General features: G+C 39.5%; 1 protein-coding gene across 1 annotated transcript in view; it reads right to left on the bottom strand.

Annotated features, from left to right (window-relative positions):
- Positions 1-21,998, bottom strand: part of si:ch211-186j3.6 (neural-cadherin) — a 488,898-nt gene that overhangs the window by 92,724 nt on the left and 374,176 nt on the right. The window contains exons 33-34 of the mRNA XM_036135719.1: positions 16,279-16,543; positions 4,389-4,569 (exon numbers count right to left, since the gene is read on the bottom strand). Of these exons, the coding sequence (XP_035991612.1) occupies positions 4,389-4,569; positions 16,279-16,543 (446 nt within the window). The remainder of the gene's footprint in view (positions 1-4,388; positions 4,570-16,278; positions 16,544-21,998) is intronic.

Here is a 21,998-nt window from a genome sequence, read left to right as displayed (position 1 = left end):
AAAATTAGAACTTTTGGGAAGGTGTGTGTCCCGTCACATCTGGCATAAATGTAACAGCACATTTCAGAAAAAGAACATCATACCAACAGTCTGGGGCTGATTTTCTGCTGTAGGACGTAGACAGAGTTGCTGTGATAAATGGAACCATAAATTCTGCCGTCTACCAAAAAATCTTGACGGAGAAGGTCCGGCCATCTGTCCGTGACCTCGAGCTGAAACCAACTTGGGTTCTTTAGCAGAACAATGATCCGAAACACACCAGCAAGTCCACCATTGAATGGCTGAAGAAAAAAAGGAGACTTTGAAGTGGCCTAGTCAAAGTCCTGACCATAACTGTACAGACTAGGCTAACCAAGAAAGAAACTTCTGGTTCCTATCTCTAGTGGTCACTGTGTGAGAGGCGGGGTACACCCTGGACAGGTTGTGAGTTCATCACGGAGCAACACAGAGACAGACATAACAACCATGCACACACATTCACACCTAAGGGCAATTTAAAGCAAACAATCAGCCTAACAGTCTTGCTGATTCCACCATGGAAATGTAATAGCTCTAATTAAACATTAACAGCCCAACATTAATAGGATATTTAGGACCACAAAGAGTGTAAGTAAACTTGTGACCACAACTTTAACCACTGCCCCCCCCCCCCCCCCCCCCCCCCGCGCGCCCATGCTATGCCCTGCAGCTCATGTTGATAACAGTAACTCTTCTGAATGAAAATACATCTGCATAGAGCATATTTGTTTCATTATCATTAACTCTATCATTATCAACTCTATATGGAAAATATAAGAAACAGAATTAAACATTCACACAGGTTGCAGCACCGAGAACAAAAGAAAAATAACTACTAATGCACACTGACTCACTGGGGTGATTAGAGGCAATAGGAGATGAAAACTGCTTAGAGATCCAGACCAAGCTTGTGGTAGCATGCAGTAAAGTGACAGCGGAGAGGAAATGTTCTCTATCCATCTTTTACAACAGCAGGAGACTCCTCTGAGTCTGTTACAGTCGGCTGAGAAGCATTTAATGGGCTTACTGTATTTACCGACGCACATTTGTCTAACTAACAGGGCTGAAAAAAATAAAACATACGAAGAGACTGAGGCACAAACGTGCAGCTGAAGTTGAATTATACTTCTAAAGTACAGAAGCCTTCAATTCCCCTCATTTCCCAAAGTATTTCGAAACAATTGAGTTATGCTTGATAAATGATGACACTTTAGCGGCGAGTTTTATTGCAAATTGTATTGAGATTTGAGTGCTCGCCCAGCCAATCTATAAAAATATTTTTGCAGAGCCTGGGAGTAGAAAACACACTGTGCACATTGATCCCTGGGCACAACACTCAGTTATTTAGTGAAGTAATTTCTGGATGGAAGACACAACTGCAATGACTTCATTGGTGTTAGATTTTTATATTTAAACCAAACAAAAATTCAAGCAGTGCTACTACCATGTAATGGAAAGCAGAATGCTGTGTACTGAATGTAGCATTAGGGTTAGATATTTCTAGAGATGTTCAAGGAAGTGGGATGAAAGAAAATGAATAGTTGGCTAAATGAAGGATTTTTATATTTATTGTGCTCAAGGCCAAATTAGCTCCATCTTAATGCTGCAATCAGAATGTAATGGAAATTTAACAAGACCAAAACTACAAACTACTATTTTCTTCTTTCTTTTATATTAACTTTGGTGTTTGCTTTTTTTAAATCAAGTTATTCTTTTCTCTTTTTTTTCTTTGCAATTTCTTTGCAATTAAACCTTTTGAGACCCAAGGACTGCAGTCCAAACCAAGGGTGGTCAGTAGGACGGGGTCTCGCCCGTGGAGTAATTCAATGTAGAACCGCCGCTGACAGAAAATTATGAACACAGATTATGTTGCCTGGGTTTAAATGCCATTGCAGCCAAAAGTTTTCAAAGACTCATAATGTTGTAGAAACTTTGGGCTTTTAAACTTTTATTCAAACAGGTCCCTTTTGAGAGTGGGATGATTAAATAAGATATAACTGTATAGACTATGCTAACCAGGAAAGAAACTTCTGGCCATTAACTGGTGTCGATATTTTGCAACAGACCTTCTAGTTTTTGATAAAAACTAAATGTGTGTTTTTCTTTGAAATGATGGAGAATTTGCCTTTTAGGAGGGACGATAATACACACGTTCTTTCCTTGCGGCTGACAAGAAGGGATTTCCTTCTTGTCGGTTCTTCCCAAAGCACATCAGATCATTGGTTCTTAGAACCAATGATCTGGTTGAAACCCATCTTGTTCCTGCTGATGGGAGCCCAGAAATTCCAATATATGACCTGGCTAAGATGCCTTAATCTTAGCAAGGTGATACGATTTAGCCAGGTCAAAGGACGGGCATTCAGACAAAATCTTTTTTGTCTGAATGCCCGTCAATAAATGTCAAAGTCCTGCTAACACGAATAATCTTAATATGTGCAATTAGAAATTTAGAAAGCTTTTAATTAATTTATGATAAATTGGAAGTGTAAATGCTAGCATAGTTCATGGTGTCACACCTTGAATGGGATGCCTGTCCAATAGAATATGAATTCTATTGGATCTATATTCCAGTTTTTTTCCAATCTGATATAATACAGATACCTGGGCTGAGCTTGTCTGCCGATACCCGATACCGATCCGATACTACTGTTGAATGAATGAACCTTATACCTTGCCATGTGACCGAAGGCATCAGGCATAAACATGGTTAAAAAAAGGCCCGCATGCTTTTTATCATGGTGCTTTAGGAGGTGCTTATTTAAGTTTGTGGTGTTAAATTTACCAACTTCATCACCACCCCTCGCAATTTTTACATTGCAGATATTGCATGTTGCAGTCAGACTACCAAGTTTGAATTGCTTCAAAATAGCAGACTTAGCTTGGTCAGCTGCTTGCTACATGATGCTCTGTGTTTGCTCATCGCTAGCTGCTGTGTGTGCTCTGCGTGATGACAATACCGGCATTGCAAACATAGAATTGAAGTGACAAGATCGCTGTTACTGTATTGCTGTGTATGATATTAATTAAAAAAAATGCGATGACGGGATCGGAATGCTGGATCGGCATCATTCATCTCTAGCAGCCTGTCATGACAAAGTCATTTTAGCTATAGTGGAAGATTTCTTACATTTTGGGAACACCCTAAAAATCTGCATAAAATGATTCAGAAAAAAAACAAAAACAGAATCAGCTATCATTGGTTGTCCAATAGGAATCCTCCACTTTACCCCAAATCTACTTCTGATTGGTTGGATCAGGTCCTTGGGCAGAAGTACAGAGCTTTAGATTCTGTCAACAAGGTTTTGCTTAACTAATTCACAGTGAGGATTGATGTTTTGAGACTTAAGTGCACTGGTGTTGTTTGCGTCCTTGTTGTGCTCCTTTAGGTTTGTCTGTTTTATGAGTAGAGGTGTGCAAGATTCTACATTTTTCTCTAAACATCTTGAACGTGACCCAAGTTTGAGTGTTTTTCTTTAAGCCTGTTTACCTTCGTATCAACATTCCAATTCAATAAGTTGCCGAAAGTGTGGAAGCTCCAGATAATACAAAAAAAGGCTGAGCACAACAAGACCAGCACTGCCTGTCAGCTTCAGAGAGACCTTCAGCAGTCTGAACATCCGGCTAACCCTCAAGTCGAGAGAGATGTAGGTGGAAGAGCCGCCTGGGCAAAAACACAAGCTGATTGTATTCAATCAAAAAAAAAACAAAAAAAAAACAGCAGTAACTTTGCACTTTTGAACTGACGTCCAGGATTAAACCAGCCCGTATCTGACTAGTAACTCACTTTTTTCTGCTTTTGTTTTTACTGCTCTGGAGCTAAAAGATGACAGATCAAGGCTAGTTCTAATCTTGGTTTCATCCCCATTTTTTTTTTTTTTTTTTTTTTTTTACTTCTTCCTCTTAGATGAAAATAAGATATTAGGATCAGGCTGCAGAGAAACCTTACGCTTCTCTGAGACTCAAACTCTTCACAACCTTTCAGCCAGGTTGGGTAATATTTTGAAAGCTGATTCCCTTGTCATAAACCCCCGCTGTTAGTAAGCCGTTTGTAGAATAGAAGTAACATCTTTCGTTTTTATAAACTCTTATATTTGTGTGTTTCTTTGCTTAGCTAAATATTAGTGAATAGAAATTGTTTGATTTTTAATACATGTAATTCTTGATTTTGTTACTGTTTGGCTCTAGTTGATTATTATAATCTTTAATTGAAATGTAATTATCTTTCATTGATCCCATATTAATTCTAACCCTAAAGAATATAAAGAAAAGGTCATTCTTTGGCTTCGACTTAAAGCAATCAACATGTATGTAAACCTAAGAGAGTGAATATGATCTAGAACAGCTACATATATGTGTATGAGTGTGTATACCTGCATTCATGCACTCTCCACAAGTCCACACAGGTAAAGGGGGGTTTACAGTGGTTCTTCTTGCAGGAGTCAGATGAGCATCCGACTGAGAGACCCTGCACGCTGACCTGGGAAACCCCGTCCCGTGGTTGGCTGTCCAGTGGCATGTAACGACCATTGAGGCGTAGATCCCTTATGCAGCCTGCAGAGGGAGAAATTAGAGGGGAGGGCTCAGTGGAACAGGAAACTGCTGCCATAGAAATTCATCTGCACAGACATAAAATTAAATAGAGTTTAACTTGAAAGCCCATGTTTCTGATAGATTACAGGACAATGGGTTCTTTTTTTTTTAATTTACCAAAAAGGTTCGGCTGAGTGCAGCCATGTTTTAAGTCAGTTACTGCATAACTGGGGGTAAAAAGTACTAAGAGGATTAAAGTCAATAATTTGTGTGCAAATGGGATATAGCATTATGTGTTGCACAGTGCATTGTTATCTGCACTAATTAGAAATTCTCCTGGTGCTGGCGCCTGATAAACTTATCGGAGTGGAGTGTGACCACTGGTTTGTTGGATTTTTGAAAAAAACTGGAGCAAACCCCTTAACCCCAGTTCACTTAAAGCAAAAGCCTGTCAGCGCTGTTGTTTCTATTAACACCGTAAGAGCTGAACCTTCACTCCAAGCAGCAGTTTAAATGAACACAGCCTTTGTGACGAGGCTACCAGGCAGCAGGAGCTGCTTCACCAGGTACAGAAGGAATAAATTAAGGAATAAAGGAAGGATCAAATATTAAATGTTTAATGAGCAACAGGAGAAAAAATAAACACGCCACATAAAATAAGGCTGCCTATGCATCTTAGCTAGCTGATAAACACAGGATGTGTCTATTAGCAAACTAATGTCTGTTGTACAGTGATTAAGGTTTGAATTGACATCCAGAAGCACAAGAAGAAGAAGCTGTACCCAAGATGAAACTATCCCAAAGCACATCTATTCAGGGTAACACATTGTTTAGCCTATTTGGATTTGTCCACTTGTTCGCTACTGAAGTCTAAGCTATTCTGGTATTGTTTGGCTCCCACAGCTACCAGCTAGGTGGTAGTGGATTATTTCAAATGTTTTAGGAACCATTGTAGAAATCAGCAGCAGTTTGTGATATAGGTCTTATGTCCTCCCTCCAGGTCGTCCTGTGGTCACTGGGCGGCGTTAGAAAGACTGAGAGAAAACCGGGTTTAGTTTGTTTCCATCTGGACGGCTAACAGCGTGACGCCTGCTGAGTCATCATGGTGGATGTTAGTGTGCGTAATGAATAAAGTAACCTTTACAGCTTAGTTTACCTTATACAGTAATTGTTCTGTATTAGTATCATTTTAGAGTAAATCAGTTATTTGCACTATATTTATATGTTTCTGTGCCAGTTTGGTAGTGTAATGTGATTGCTAGAGGCTGTTTGCTTTGGATGCTATTGCTTAATCAGTTGATGATGCTGCTGCATTTAGATGCTGGGCATAGTGCTGCATGGCTTGTGTTGCTGTTATTTACCCAGCAGTGATTGTATGTTATTTGCTGTGATTCTGATTAAGGGTGGGATTTATTTCTGTGGCTTATTTGCTAATTTGTTCAGTGCATGCCCAGCATTAGGCTCATACGAATTCCTGTTCTGTTTGCTTTCCCTTTACAGACCACACACATATGCACCATGTGCACCCACAGCACACAGACAATAGGAGATGAAAACAACATGTGTTTCACAAGAAATTTGCAACTCAGCCTGTTATGGACCATACTCAGTATTCAGAGTTATATTAAGATTGGTGTTCATGACCTCCAGTCTCCTGATTCTCTAACCGGAATCACCCATCCATGTTGCCACTTAAACCAGCATTTCCATCCTAACTACTGATGTAGTAGCGTTTGCTACAGGTGGCAACAGTGGAGCAAGAAATAAATATAAAATTGAGCCTGACTGAGTTTTCTATGATCTGATTTTTATATCTACTTATTGGGGTGCCCCATTGTGTTCTGCTCTGCAAATACACCATAGTAAAATAAGGCTGTGCATGGTGGGTGATTGATATAGTGGACGGAAAATTTCACCACTAAACTAAAGGCTGGTTTCTTATTTTTCAAGCAACACTTTCAAAACTTTTATTTGTACAAAAACACACTTTGAAAAACCATATATTCAAGGAATATACTGTTTTGGGTAATAGATTCAGGTCATAGCAAGATATTTGTATACTCAGGTTTACAACAATTTGGACTCTTATGTGTTCAAGCAGTGTATATACACACTATACACCTTTAGAAAAGTATCCATAACAGGAAGCAGCTTTTATCTTGCAAGAACCCAGAACACTTTCTGCAAGGTACAAGCAAATAGACAACTACACAGTGCTTTCCTAGAATCAATGACCACTCAAAGCACTCACGGTACACTTTCATATACTGCTTATATATTCTATGCACTCTGCTGTTTTGCAGTGTTTGTTTCTCCATCATAAACACATGCATGCACCACTCAATGATTCTGTAAAAATGATCAACATATATTGTCATTAAACCAATTTTTCTTCCATATTTCAACTCTTTGTCCTGAATTTTACCATTTAAATAAAGGTGATTCTATTTGTTGGAATAACCTTTATTCTTCGGCGCAATAAAAAAACAACAACTCGATAATCCAATTGAAGAGGGAACATAACTCCCAGAAAGACATCATTTAGATGCTTAGTTAGGAGGACAAAGGGATTTTAAAACACATACCACACCATCCTATACATTTTTATTCAGACAAGGGAATACAAAAATCATCCCACACACACACACACACACACACACACACACACACACACACACACACACACACACACACACACACACACACACACACACACACACACACACAACCAGTAAAAATGAAAGGATTATACAATAAGACAGAGTAAAACAAAATGTTGATTTGAATTAAGAGAGTAAAGCATTATTTTTACATTAGACCTCAGAATAATAAGCGAAAGTGTCTGCTTATTCTTCAATTACAAAAAGCCTCCCACTCTTTTGGTGTTTCAATAGTCCTGTCACCTCTGAGTTTGCATCACATCTTTGAAACGTGTAAAAGCAGCTAACGTGCTAACTTGAAGTGAAGTGAGATTGCACTTATGGGTGCAACAGTTGAAGCACATAAAATGGAGCACAAATATTAAAATATATATAAAAAAAGGAATCTTAAAAACAAATTGGGGAATGAACTGAACTGCAGCAAAAGGAAGCCCGGATTGAAAAAGAAAAAGCACTTACTTGTGTGGACCGGGAGTCAAGTACTAAGAAGCATTCTATCTGAGTATTAAGTGAGATAAAGAAGACTAACAAGATCCACAAATACCGGGTTACTTTAATCAAGGAAGGATGTAAAAGCATGACTACCAGTTCAAGGTTCCTTTCACACAAAATAGGCTTTTTCATGAAAAAACGGCCAAACTAAAATACAACAATGATCTTACCGATTTAGTTTATTTGATGTCAGGAAGGAACTCGGCTTCGTTCTCCTACTACTCTCCATTTCTGAATTACTGTAATTGCTATTGGTTTAACTTTATATCTCTTCTTTTTCTCTTCATAGTAGCTACATCTGGCCTGGTGTTCTGTTTAGCTGCCAACAAGTCCATGTTCTCCTTCTATAGATGTTGTCTTGGCCTGGTTTTAAGTCCCTACAGTGGTGCCGTGCTTGGCGGTGGCCGAACTGTCTCTTGAGAACCCTGTACATTTAATGACAAATAAGGCATCTATACCGTCTAGTCCAGAACATTCAGTGTAACGATAGTAGACAAGCGCACAATCAGCAGTTTACCCTAGAACTACACATATCCTCCTTATCAGCGACACTGGATTCCATCACTTCCATCAGCATGTGAACTGCAACCAGAGGCTCACACACACTAGAGAAAGCCTACAAAAAAGCCTTTGTCCACTGGCTTGGTTTAGTGAGCTCTACTCAGCTCTGTCTGTTTGGGAGCATTTTTTGAGGGTCAGCCAGGGTTTTTGTGGCCCTGCTCCTGACTAGGGCCAAAGAAAACCTGGGCTTTAGTCAGTCTTTATCTCATTTTACACACGCTGAAACCTATTAAGTTTTGTCTATAATGGGTGTTTGGTTGAAAAGGTTCACGGCCGCCGATTGAACGCGTGTGTGTGGTAGAAAGCCATCTGCCAATGCCTGCTCCTCTCTGCCTTCTTCTCAGTTGAAAGCAGTGGGGGCAGCTGCCCTCTCCTCTTCCAAAAAAACCCCCAACCAAACAAAAAAGAAAACACTGAATCAGCACAGCGCAAATATCCAACCTATAAAAACAATGTCACTGCAGTCAAAAGTCCACGGTTTTCCCTTATTGCTGTTCTCACCATGGCTGAGGCAAAAACTTTTTTGTAAAGTTTCTGTGTGTGTGTGTGTGTGTGTGTGTGTGCGTGCGTGCATGCGCGTGTGTGTGTGTGTGTGTGTGAGAGAGAGAGATTTGTGATCCAAATATTTATCATGGTGGTTTATTTTATCCTTAAAAAATATTCAAGACATTCTTACATATACAATACTATAAACATTGTTTGTAGTTTTTTTGTTGTATTTATAATGATCTATTTACATTTTTATTCTTTAAAGAAAGGTGAGAAACTGTAAAGTCTTACACATTTCTTGAAACCTTCCATTTTCTCAAAACTTTACCACAACTCCAAAAACTACATTCACAAACCACAGACTTCTCCATCATAACCAAACTTTCACCTCAAAACCAGTTCTCATGTGACCACAACCAAACAATGTCTGCAGTTCATACATGCAGCAAGTAAAAACACATTCACCTCAGAGAATTCATTAGACTCCAGAATTCATTAGACTTATGCAGGGTCAGGCCAGAGGACGTCATCAATATCACAGGTTATATTTTCCCTTGCCAAACAACCGGGAAAGATATCTTAGATCTTTTGCTCTTGCAGAGTTGCGCTCTAAGGGTGCTCTGTACACTTGTTTCATACAAAGCCTGTTGTGCTGAAGAACGTGGTCAATAGTTGAAAGAGACACACTGTTGATGCCATCAAAGTTGACAGTCTTCACTTACTCGCTGCTGGATTTCTTGGAGTCTGATAGCATTATTTTGAAGCCCTATAATCAACAATCAGACTTTCTTGTTGTTTGAGAAAACAACTGTCCTTCCACCCTCAATTGGTCGTCTTTCAATCATACAAAAGGGGAAAATCATCCGTAGCAGGCAGTACAAATAGCATTGTAATGAACATTACACTATAGCTACAGTACGGTATTCTATCAGTCAATTACCTGTTCTCTTCTCTGAATGTCCTGATGATGCTGGCCACAGAGAATCTACTCAAATTAGGCTGGCTTCTTTGTCCTGCTTCTCTCATTGTTAGCCCATGAACAAGGACATGGTTTTCAGTAGTTGCTCAAATTTCATGAGTGATGATTACTCTCTGTTTTCCTCTGCCTCGTCTCCTTCCTCCTCGTCCACCACCTCTTATACATACTCCATTGCCTCTAGTTATGTTTTTGTCCTTTGTAGGTCTTCAATTCAATTCAAATAAAAATTTGAGTTGCTGTATGTTAAAGATGACAGTTATGTTGGAGTTGTGTTTATATTTTGCTGTAAGTTTTTAGAATTTTGCAACACAAGTGAATCACACAGTGAAACGTGTTTAGTGACTGAAAATGTGGTGAAGGTGCAAATAAGAGCAGATGAGTTTTGCAGATTGTGTCTAAGTACCTGAAAGGTTTTTGAGGTTTGGCGAAAAGAGTGCATGATTCCAAAAAAATTGTTTTGGGAACTGAGATTTTGGTTTTAAGAATAGGGTTTGGTGTTTTAGCGATTGTGAAAAACTGTAATGCTTCAAACCCTTCCAGGCATTTCTATGGCAGTTGAAAAACAAAAAGATGCACTCAACGATTACCGCCCTGTTGCACTAATGAAGTGCTTCGAGAGGAAGGACCACCATCATCTCCAAACTCCACCCACCGTTGTTGACTTCAGGAACAATCAGCTAAGTAACACACCCCTCCTCACCAACGACATTGCAGTGGAGCAACTCAGCTCCATGAAATTCCTGGAGAAGCAGATCACAGACAAATTGAACTTGTCCATCCACACCTCTGTGGAGAGAATCATCGGGACAACACCTCCCTCCATCCATGCCTCTGCTTGCAGACACTGTATGAACAACCATAAAAGACCCCTCCAATCCCCACCATGGACTGTTCTCCCTGCTGCCCTCTGGCAAGGGGTTCAACAGCTTTAAATGCAGAACTAGGTTTCACACACGTCATCAGACTGCTAAACTCCCGATAATCCCCCTTCCATACATCCTAAACTAGTCACTTTAAACATGGTTACTGCAAACTGCAATGCACTAACTGTAACTGTACTATTAGCACCCTCATACGGTCCATTCAATACACCATGCTACTAAATAGGCTTGAACTGTTCATATTGTCTTACACATAACTTTTCTGTACGTATATAATACATTTTTTTGATTTGCCGCTATATTCCAAGCAAAATACAAAATACATATACCAATATTTCTCTTTAGTCTTCTGTTTTTACTCAGAGCCTTGCAATACAATTTTGTGATTGTGCAGTGGAATGACAATAAAGTGCGTCTAGGTCTAATTCTGGTATTTCAGTGTTCAACCCTGTCTCTTTCCTAGACAACTATTAGCTGAGCCTTTACTGTGGCTAATGATATGTACTCTTTTTCATCCTATAGACTTGAAAACTGACTCTGAGCTTACTTGCTCTCCTAGATGAACCCACTAGAATACACCTCCTATTATGTTTTTTTTACTTTCCCTTCACAGTAAATAATCCTGGATTAGTGCTTCTGTGCTTTTTGTGTGTATGCCATCTTCTCGAACCTCCAGTCGGTCGGGGCAGATGGTTGTTCACACTGAGCCCAGTTCTGCTGGAGGTTTCTTCATCGTAAACACAGTTTTCCTTTCTACTGTCGCTACATGCATGCTTGGTATGGGGAATTGCTGCAAAGTCAATGAGTCCATGTGTTCTGCTAGGTTTCTTCAGATAGAAAACCATTTAACCAATCTGTCTGCTTGATTTGATTGAATTGACTTTGTGAAGTGCCTTGAGACGACATGTTGTGAATTGCTGCTATATAAATAAACAGAATTAAATTTAATTAACTTTTGCTATATTCCGTAGTGTTCAGTTGTTTGGTAAACATGTTACACTGACAAGATTAGGCAATGGCTCTGAAGAGGACAACAAAGATTAAAATCACTCCAGGCTCATATATATTTAATGTGTAAAACTAGTTTCAGTTTTAAATTGATTTTACAATAAAAATTGCCTCTTCTGTAAAAGCACTCTGGCACGTTGCTAAGTGTAAATCAGTGTCTGGTGATATATTTCTAGTGTTTCTGTTCTCATCATATAATTTGCAACTTATTGTATTTCGTTAACACCTCTTTCATTAGCTATCACATTTTAGGGAGACACTCAGGAAAGGAAATGCAAATGCAAGCAATTTCTCATTTTCAGTCCCACATTCCCTGCCACAATATATCACTCTCGCCTGAGTTGAAGGGGAATGCTTTTAAAATCCATTTAATAAACTCATGCATTGTCTTTTATTGCCTGAGGCACAGCTGTCTAAATTTCTTACTGTCTAACTCCAGGGAGCTCTCAGTCTCTCTTTCACTTTGTGCCTGCATCTTTTATTTCTGACCTTTTCCTTTATCAATTATCAAACAGTGTATCTTTTTCCAAACCAGAAATGTCTTGTCAGACTCATAAGTGCTGAAAGAAAAGGCAACTGGACTTATATTCTTGCCTCTTGACTGTGTGTTTTATTGGTTTTTAGATATTTTATTTAAATGTAACTGATTAGTGAGGTGTTTTAGCCTTTAGGGGTCTCTCCACACACATTCACACCTAAAGCTACTCTATGACCCAGGGTGCACGACATTAGAAAATCTTGCAGTGCTGATAATATTGGTAAATATTGTAAATATTGCAGTGACAAGATCAGTTGTGATATGTGCCCATTTTTTTCTTTCTTCTCTTTCCTATCTATACTTCCATCAGTCTGTGACCGTTAGCATTTTGGGCAATGTCATTTGTGTTTGATGTAAGCATCTGTTCCCATAAGATCCTACCCAGCTGCCTAAATATCACATTTGCATGTAAGATACAAGTTCATAAAACTTCTAATATATTAAACAACAATTTTTGCACTCAAAACTGTGCTTTGCAATATGAATATTGCACACATTGATATTGCAATAACACAATATTCCAAACATATTGTGCAGCCCTGGCAATGAGGTCACACTATGTGACCTAGACCTTCTCGGTCACAATGAGGACCATTTGGGTCCTTTTTGTCTGTAAGTCCCTCACTTTCCTGCTCTAGACATTTTGCAACACAGGATTTGAAGTGTCGCCATATCTCAAGTCATCTGGGAATGGATGTCAAAGCTGGACTGTGGGTGTTTGATAGGTGATGACAAGAGCCACCAAACCTCTGTTGATATGGTGAAACTCAAGAAAAGAAGACTTTATTCCTTATTTAAACTTGTAGAAAAAGACTTAAGTCTGGACTCCTCTTATGTCTTAAAAAACAGGGAAAGTTAAATGGTTTATTTAGAAGGGTTTACTTAATGCACTTTCACAGTTTTTTTAAACATGTGGAGCTATCCAACATAGCTCTCGTTAGCATTTTGAAACCACGCTGATGTAATTCGAGTGTGTTTTTACGGTTATAACAAACGTAATCCTTACAAGGGTTTTATACATTGATGGGATAATGATGTTTGTGTTTCCGGTCCGCCTATTACGACCAGAAGAAAGCTGAAGCTTTTTAAAATTAACAGCAAATGTCTGCTAGCCTAATGCTATTAGCTTCGGGGTAACATCTACGCTTCCTGGATACGCAACTATGGTTCGTTTCAAACATAAGGTTTGTTTTGTTTCGCTCCACAATCGTTCGATAGTGCTATGAGCGTTATTACCACATTAATATGGAGCATTAAGGCAGATTTAATGGTGTTATTGTATAATCTTAGGATTAACCGATTTTAGTGACTGATCACTACAGCAATCCCTAGCTTCCCGGTGGTATAATCGCATTAATAAAATCGAGCATGCTAAGGTTTACTGATTTTACTGAGAAAATCATTCTTCAAAATGTTATTTTATCGAATAATGTTTTGGTTAACTCAGGATTTGTAACACATATCAAATGTTCTGAAATAGCTCATTTAACCTCATTCCATGATGAAGATGAACTTTGGTTCTTTTACTCATATCTGGAGTGAGCCAGGATTCACTCAATTATTCTGATGATGATGATCAACCACTTTTATTTTGTTTTTTTGTTTCTTTTGTGTGTACATAGTTCCTTAGCTTATTTTTATCTTAATTTTGCTTAGTAGTCTCTGTTAAGTTTCACTAGCCTAGTATAGAGGATTTGTTGATTGAAATCTAGTGTTAATTCAGATAAACAGCATTCTATTGTGATGTTCTTTGGATGTTCATTTTATTTCTGTTAATAAATTCTTGAACTTGGAGAGAAGTTGTCACACATTTATTTGACATGTGTTCAGAGTTTGCTGTTAAGAGAAGGCCAGTGCTCGAATCATTCCTTTCAACTATTGTCCTAATATTAGCCCTTGGGCTGATATTCACCAGACAGGCAGGGAGTTATTTATTAATCATTAAATAACTTTAAACAGTGTGTAATAGCACAACACATGTCACAATAACACAGGTTTGTGGCAGTCTTTTACATCATCTTCAACTAGCCACAAAACATAGCATTGTTACTGACCAATAAACTCTGGAGAGGTATATGTTCCAGTGCATTTGAGTTAATTAGCCATTAAAGTGTCATATCAATCATTCATTAACACTTGGAAATGTCACAATCCCGTCCTGATGAGAGTGCACATGAATAGATAAAAGGATCTATTTTCGGTGGTGACTGCTGGATTAAAAAAAAATAAAAATACTTCTTAACCCAGCTCACACGCTCTTGATGGCAAAAACAACCCCTTTACTTTTGCTCTGTGACACATCAAACATGTCACACCATATTTAAAGCTTACATTCTATTTCAAACCTCAACTGGCACATGTATGAGAGATGGCCTGCCAAATGTCTTTGGGATATGGTTGCATTTCTCTATTTGTGTGATAGTGTTTTTGTTTAATTGCTGTCCTTCACCTGCTATGCTTTGCTATGCCTGTTATTTGCGCCCCAAAAAAGAGGTTTCCAACCTGTTTCGTTTGGAGTTGTTGATTTACAGTGTTTAGGATAAAAGTTTACTTATTTCATGCTTTGAAATGACAGCATTGACAGTAGTTCAAATCAGTAATATTTGAGCTGTCGACTCCATACAAAGGCTTGATAAATAAATAAGTTTTGAGTTCTAATCCAAGCAGAGATGGATTCATAACAAGAATCAGAAGTACAATGGATCAAAATTTGTGCTTTGTTTTCAATCAATTGTTCCACATCAAGCTGAGTGATTTCTGTGGCTTTTCAACAAAAAATAAAGACCTCACTGCTTCTTTGTAGGATCACATCCAACGCTGGGGATGAAATACAAAACATCTGAGGAACATAACTTTGTTTTTGTTACCAGTCAAAATAACCTTTAAACTTGGGTGCTATGTCAGAGAAACACATTTCTGTTATGCACTATTTTAGTGTACTACATACTACAAAAGACATGGGGTTTCTCAAGCATTATAACATGCGTTGATAATTTGCTCTCTCAAAGATTGCTGTTTTTGCCTTTTCTAATCAGATCAAATTTAATCTCAGACAATGGTGTCGGTCATGTTCTGGCCTATCTGTCTGCATGATGCCACATTCCTCCTGCCAACAGTAATTACTGATCATCTTATACACCTGTTAGCCACCTTCTGCAGAAGCTCATCTCCTTCACCTGTTCCTCTGCCAATGTATACTGGACTCCAGCAGACAGACACTGCCAGATTATTGAAAGCATCAGTGAGTAAATATCCAGCATTGTTTTTTTTCATGACTAAGACCCCATCTTGACATCCCACGGATTTCTCTATTTTTGCCAAGCCCTTGTTGGGCATTTACCCGAGCGTCTGATTTCTGAACTCAGATATGGACTATTTCAACTATGCCTGGGCGATAGACCGAAGATTTACAGACACAGAAATTTATGACAATAACCAACGGTATTTTTCCCATGTTGGAATTTTCTGAATTTAAAAAAGGAAAGGAAAAGTTGCTTCTATTGGTAAAAGTACGCTATGGTCATGTCCCTTTAAGATGCTGCAGTCTGTAGTCACATGACACCATCCCATCAACTCTGAAACCAGAAGCGAAAGAGACGGGGAGGTTGATAAAATTGAGGAAATTTCAAATGTTGAAGCGGCAGTGGCTGTTAATTACGTTGCAGCCACATCTGATCTCTGGTTCAGTCGAACGATGGACCCGTACATTAGTCTGACTGTACATTATATCAATGACGAATGGAAACCGCACACCAGAGTGCTCGAGACAGATGTGGTAAAGATCGAGGTGTTCGAATACTTTGCAAAGCCTTTGTAACCATGTCTGCAGACTCTGAACTTGGAAAGTCGTGATTAAGGATTTTTTATTAGAATGTTCAGAAAGGCGTAATAACAATATTGTCTGATGGAAAAGAACAATCTTAGTCAAGGTACAGTCAGACTTGACAACTCTCAAAAATAATTGCAATGGAAACCAAAAACAAGGTCTTCATGTATAGTTTATTAAAATTAATACTCACATAATCTTCCATGGACTTTGATCCAAAAACCTTGAAGTGTCAAGACAGTATGCACACTATGCACAGGGAGACACTAATCAGGTTGCACACGGGTCTCACCCACCTTGAAAGCTCTTGTTGATTTCGGAGGGGAAGGAGTTTCCCAGCATCACAGCAGTGGAGTTAATGATGATTTCTCGGCTTCTGCCCTGTGATCCTGTCACCTCCCGCTTCCCTCCACCACCATCCAGCCGTAACGTCATCTCGTTGTCATGTCTATCCAAAAAGACCTCATGCCACTCGCCGTTGTCAAGGCGATAGCTTGGCAGCGTTAGATTGTAGTCTCCGTCCCCAAGGTTGTAGAAAATGCAAAGAAGGCCCTGGAAGATCTGAAAAAGGAAAAGAAAACATACAAGGAGGATGGGTGGTGGGGTAGGTGTACATGCAGAGTTTGTAAAGCAGATTTTGTAAATAAATACTGAGCCTCACAAGAAACATGAATTATTTAGATGTTATTAAAGATGTTCCAAGAAATGAATCCTCTTGCTTTAATAGATCAACAACACAAAGAAAACAATTTAATGGTTCTATGCCTCATTCAGTAAATGATTACATTAGCAATCATCACACTGATTATTCTGTGTAGCAGAAACCTTGTTGTGTGAGAACAGTTAGGTCTAAAGCACTGCTGACCAAACCTACAAATCTGAACATGATTTCGGTTATCTCAGATACCGACAAAGAGTTGCCCAGAGAGGTAATGCAGCATGGGGAAATGTATTTTCCCCAGATTCCTTTTGTTTTTGCTCCCTATCACCCCTAAATGTTTCACATCATAAAACAAATGCTTCTACCTTATAGTCCGTGGGCCAGAATCTGTAGGGTGACTTTTCGTATGAACTGTCAGGGGGGAAACTTTCTTCCACCGGGATAAGTTGCTAAACATAGCAGTGATCTCAAAACACCAATGTTCCCACGTTTTAACTTGCACATTAATAAGTTATATTATCTAAACTGTTGCGCTCCGGTCCAAGAGGTCACGTGATTTGAGTTTTGCTGCTCAGCCAATCAGATCGCTGTATTGTCAGCTGTGCGAGTTTAACCAGTTCATCAAGGCTGTGTCTTTAAGGTGTTTGTATGCATCTGTTTCCAGACGAGATAGGCACAAGCGCCCTTCGTGAACCCAGCGGGGATAAGCGTGTTAAAAAATTAATGGATGGATGGATGGACGGATGGATGGATGGATGGATGATGGATGGATGGACTGGGCAATTTCTTTTTCCTTGCCAGAAAGATCTTTGCCAACTGGTGCCAGAAAATGCTATTATAGGGCTTTCTTCATCTGGGAACAAATGTTTACAACCCTTTATGGGCGCAGCCATGATGAAGTGGTTGAACGCGCTCAGCTGACAATACAGCGATCTGATTGGCTGAGCAGCAAAAATCTAATCATGTGACCTCTTGGACCAGAGCGCATCAGTTTAGATTTTTTTCAGTGAAAATGAAGGAACATTGTTGTTTTGAGATCACTGCGATGTGTAGCAACTTATCCAAGTGCAAGAAAGTTGCCCCCTGACAGTTCATATAAAACTTCTTAAGGAGACATCCTACAGATTCTGGCCCACGGACTATTAGTAACGTATTTAAATATTACCATCCTGGTCCTCAGTAAATAAAGTAGATGCCCCTCATCAAATCATCAATTACTTGTAATTAACCACATTGTTGGAAAGTTGCGTTCAATTTCACCACCCAGGAGGGACCGGTCAACCAAAATTACTGGAAGAGCTCATCAGTAACTCAATCAAGAGGTCACAAACGAATCCAGAACAACATGAAGACCAATGCAGACCTGGGCTGCCTCAGTTAGGAGCCTCTTTAACGAAACATTTCCGTTATTAACAGGCAGAGATGAGCTTCCTCTGAGCTCCCTCTGCCCAGTCCTAAAGCACAAGTATAGATGCTAAATTCTCACACAGATGTGAGTTTTCACAAATGCGGCTGGCAGTGCGGGACGACAAGACGTGTGGTGCAGCAGCCAAGTCAGCGCTAAGCATATAGTCTGTGTTGGGAGTCTCCCCTTACCATTGTTTTTTCAAAACAATAATGGTGATGAGCTCAGCACAGCCATGCTGTTGTTGACTGAGCGAATGCTTCAAATTAAATGACATATCTTGACCTTCTTGCTGTTGTAATTCTGCTGCTGGCTAGTCGTACAATCCTTTGACCCAAGAAGCCGCCTCGCCCTTCTACAACTCATCTGGGCTGCTTCCTGACCTGCAGTGATGCTGACAGCGTCATCATGCAGTGGAGCCATGCATTCTGGTTGCTCCTAGTGGTAATTAATTCACAATACCTATCAGAGGTATGGAAATAAAAATCATCCATGCCTCAGTTGTCAAAGTAGCATCAACAAGTGAAGCACTTTAAACCCACTGACTCACGTTGAAATTGCTTTTCTCCCACAAATCCTTCTAAAAGAACAAGAACTTTGACAATTATGATTAAAATGACACAAAAACAAGACACGCTGTTTTTAATGTTAGTGGAACAAAGAACACCAAATTAGATTGCTTTCGCCATTAAGCTAAACTCTGCTTTCAAACTCATTTCACATTCAACTGATTCAACACAGTCATCATCACGCGTTCGCCATATCAGACCTTCTATGGGTAACAACTAGAACTCCAGGTAATTTACATATTGTCTGTCTGTCTGTCTGCCTGTCTGTCTGTCTGTCTGTCTGTCTGTCTGTCTGTCTGTCGGGCCTGACAGCCATAGGAAATATTAAAATAGGATTCATGACACACCACCACAGCCCTTTGTCTCAGACTGTAGGGCCTTTTTTGGACTGCCCTGGGGAGGAGGTGCCTCCTTAGACCTACAAAGCCTTTGGCCCAACCAAACTCGATCTCTTTTCCCATGGACCACCACACTGGGGGGCTGCTGCACTATCCGGTTACTTGCCAAAACGGACAAACATTTCTTCAGCCTGGGAGCAAAACTAAGTACTGTCTGCTTCCTGTGAAATCAGACACCACAGAAACAAGCTGCTTGTGATTTTTTTGCAGGAAAGCTGGCCGGTTTGCGTCACGGCGTAGTTATGTGATGTCCTCCTCAGTAATATTTATCAATGGTCCGTACACAAGAGTGATTGACACTGCTAAGAACCAATCAGAGTCAGACATTCCTCCTAGCTCTGATTGGTTGTTTCTGTTCGGGGGTATTTGGGTAGAAGCTTGATTCTTTTCAAAAAATATCTGTCTCATATTTCACTGTCGGTGACAGTCTTGACGAATACGTAAAAAATATATATTTAACTACAAACATTACCTACTGCAGCTTTAAAGGATGAGGTCTGGCAGAGAAAATAGATAAAGATAACTTGGATGAAACAGTTTAGGTATTGTTTACTTGTGATCTGTTTTTACTGTGTATACATAGTTCATTGGTTTCTTTCATCTTAATTTTGCTTAGTGTTCCCTAAATTTCACTAGCCTAGAAAAGAGAAGTTGCTGATTTAACTATGTTTTGACCTGAGAATGCAAGCGCTCCAATCTCTCCTGCACCTGTTGTCCCAATATCTAAGCCAAATTGGGCTGATAGCCACAGGACAATAGCTGCTTTATTTATTTATTTTTTATCAAATATTAGATATCTTTATGATAACTTAATGGTGATTTCACATGGTCATAATATTCAGTTTTTCTAAGAAGAAAGATCAAATAAAATTCTGTCATTTTCCTTCAGAACGATCTTAACCTGAAGGTAATTATGCTAAAAACGCTGAGGTGACGGGGGACTAAGCTTCAGATTTTAAAGGTAGCAGGGATCAAAAGAACAGAAAGACTCCACTTGGTCTGAGAAGAGATTAGATCAATAGGATAATTCAAAGACTATGCTCACATTGGCAAGGAGAAGCTGCTTTTAGTACTTTAAATACATGCAATATACGTGCACAGTCCAGTCTTAATGTAGTCTGATTTTTTTTTTAGAAAGAAAAGAATGGTGCAAGCAGAAAGTGTATTGGATTAAAAAAAAGTAATTTACACAATTATTACAACAAATCGTACAAACCTGTAATAAACACAGATGCACATTTTCTACTTTTATTTTAATTCTAACGCCTTCTTCTTACTCAGCAGGGAGGGCAACACATCCAGGAGGAAGGGGGTTGGGGGTTGGGGGGGGAGTAGGATACAGACAGAATATGTCCGAAGGCTGTTTTAAGAAAGACACGGTGGTGGGTGGGTCGTCCTCATTTCAATTTCAAACTGATCCTCCAAGTGTCCCACTGAGCATAATTTCCTCCCCTCCATCTTTGTCTGCCGCGGCTACCGCGTAAACAGAGAGCTGAGATGAGAAGGGCAGGGAAACTTAGACAAAGGAGGAAAGATCTGAAGGGGACGTGGGTGGCAACCATTATCTTCACCACTTCTCCTCAGCATAATAAAGATAAATCAGGTTTCTGAAAGGAAGACCTTGGTCAAAAACACTAGCGTCACTTAACTACCAATGTTCACGTCTTTTCTTTTTAATGCATTTCTCACACACATACCTCCCCTAATACATGTGTTAACGATTCCCCACTTCGTTTAAAAAAAAAAAAAAAGAAGTGGGCTAAAATGTTGGACACCTCCAAGGCTGTTTGGCATTGGACTGAGGCTCTTTCCAAGGCTCTATTATGAGGTAATAATTATGTTCACAATCCACCAGGGCAGTGCTTTTTAAGCAGACATGCTCACGGCCACCTGATTTAACCCCAATTAAAGCAGAACAGAGTGGTCTAATTTGACTCTGGCTTTGCTCCCTGGGTGGCAAGTATGAGACTGTGGTAGATGGTGTGACCAGTGGTCCCTGGAGCAGTTTCCACTTTGTGTGTAGGAAGATGTGCCACTACATTCTGTAGTCAGCATTTCCACAGAAGAGAAACTTGAAATCTCTCAAATGTTTTTTTTTTTTTTTTTCTGGAGTGTTTTAACATTGCAGACATACAGAGTTGAACATCTTTGAAGAAACATATCTGGCTAACCCTAACACTGACCCCAGGCATACCGCCTTTTAGGTCAATAAAATAAAAGTTGTTGTCAAGCACGGAAATCAATCCTATAGAAAATGTGTGGGCAGAGCTAAACGATCTGTGCACGCTAAATAACGTCAGGAAAATCGTTTGTCTGGAGAGGAAAAAGTGAAAACTATGAGTTATTTGGTATGTCAATAGTAAAGCATCCTGATACAATCAATATGTGGAGCAGCTTCTCAAGCTTCATTACAAAAAAAAAGTGCCAAGCACTTCCATGAATGAAAAGTGGAGTCAAAAGAGCCAGAGAAAATTTGGTGATGATCTGCATGGCTGAGTAGCATGTTTTAAGGCAAACACGATGGGAAAGTTGCTGAAAGATCATAAAAAAATATGTTTTGGCACCAGTGGCATGAAATGAAGGAAGGAAGACATATTACAGCAAGAATCAGCCGTCATCAGTCAGGGTTTGGACCAGAACATAATGTTCCTCATGCCAGTTGCAGGGGGTGTTGCTCCTTCCTTTCCATGAGGACTGAAGACAAGCAACTAAAGTGTACATCTTTACCAGCTAGTAAATCCATACAAAGACATCTGATAAAGTGAAGCATGGTGCTAGTAGTGCACCAAAACAGGGTCTGGAGATCTGTCGGGCAGTCTGCTGCCTAAATTAATAAGGTACAAGATGGCGCTGGGTAAAAGCCCTGATGTGAATTCTTAACAGCGTAAAGACTGTAATTTCTTTGTAATTTTCAGCTCTAGAAACTCTATCTGGATGCTTTACTGGGTACTGATAGAACGGCTTCTGAGCGTAATTAGGATGG

This window comes from Fundulus heteroclitus, chromosome 4, assembly GCF_011125445.2.
Source record: "Fundulus heteroclitus isolate FHET01 chromosome 4, MU-UCD_Fhet_4.1, whole genome shotgun sequence".
NCBI classification, from domain to species: domain Eukaryota; kingdom Metazoa; phylum Chordata; class Actinopteri; order Cyprinodontiformes; family Fundulidae; genus Fundulus; species Fundulus heteroclitus.
Note: the sequence above shows the minus strand (reverse complement) of the source record. Positions and strands in the feature narration are given on the sequence as shown.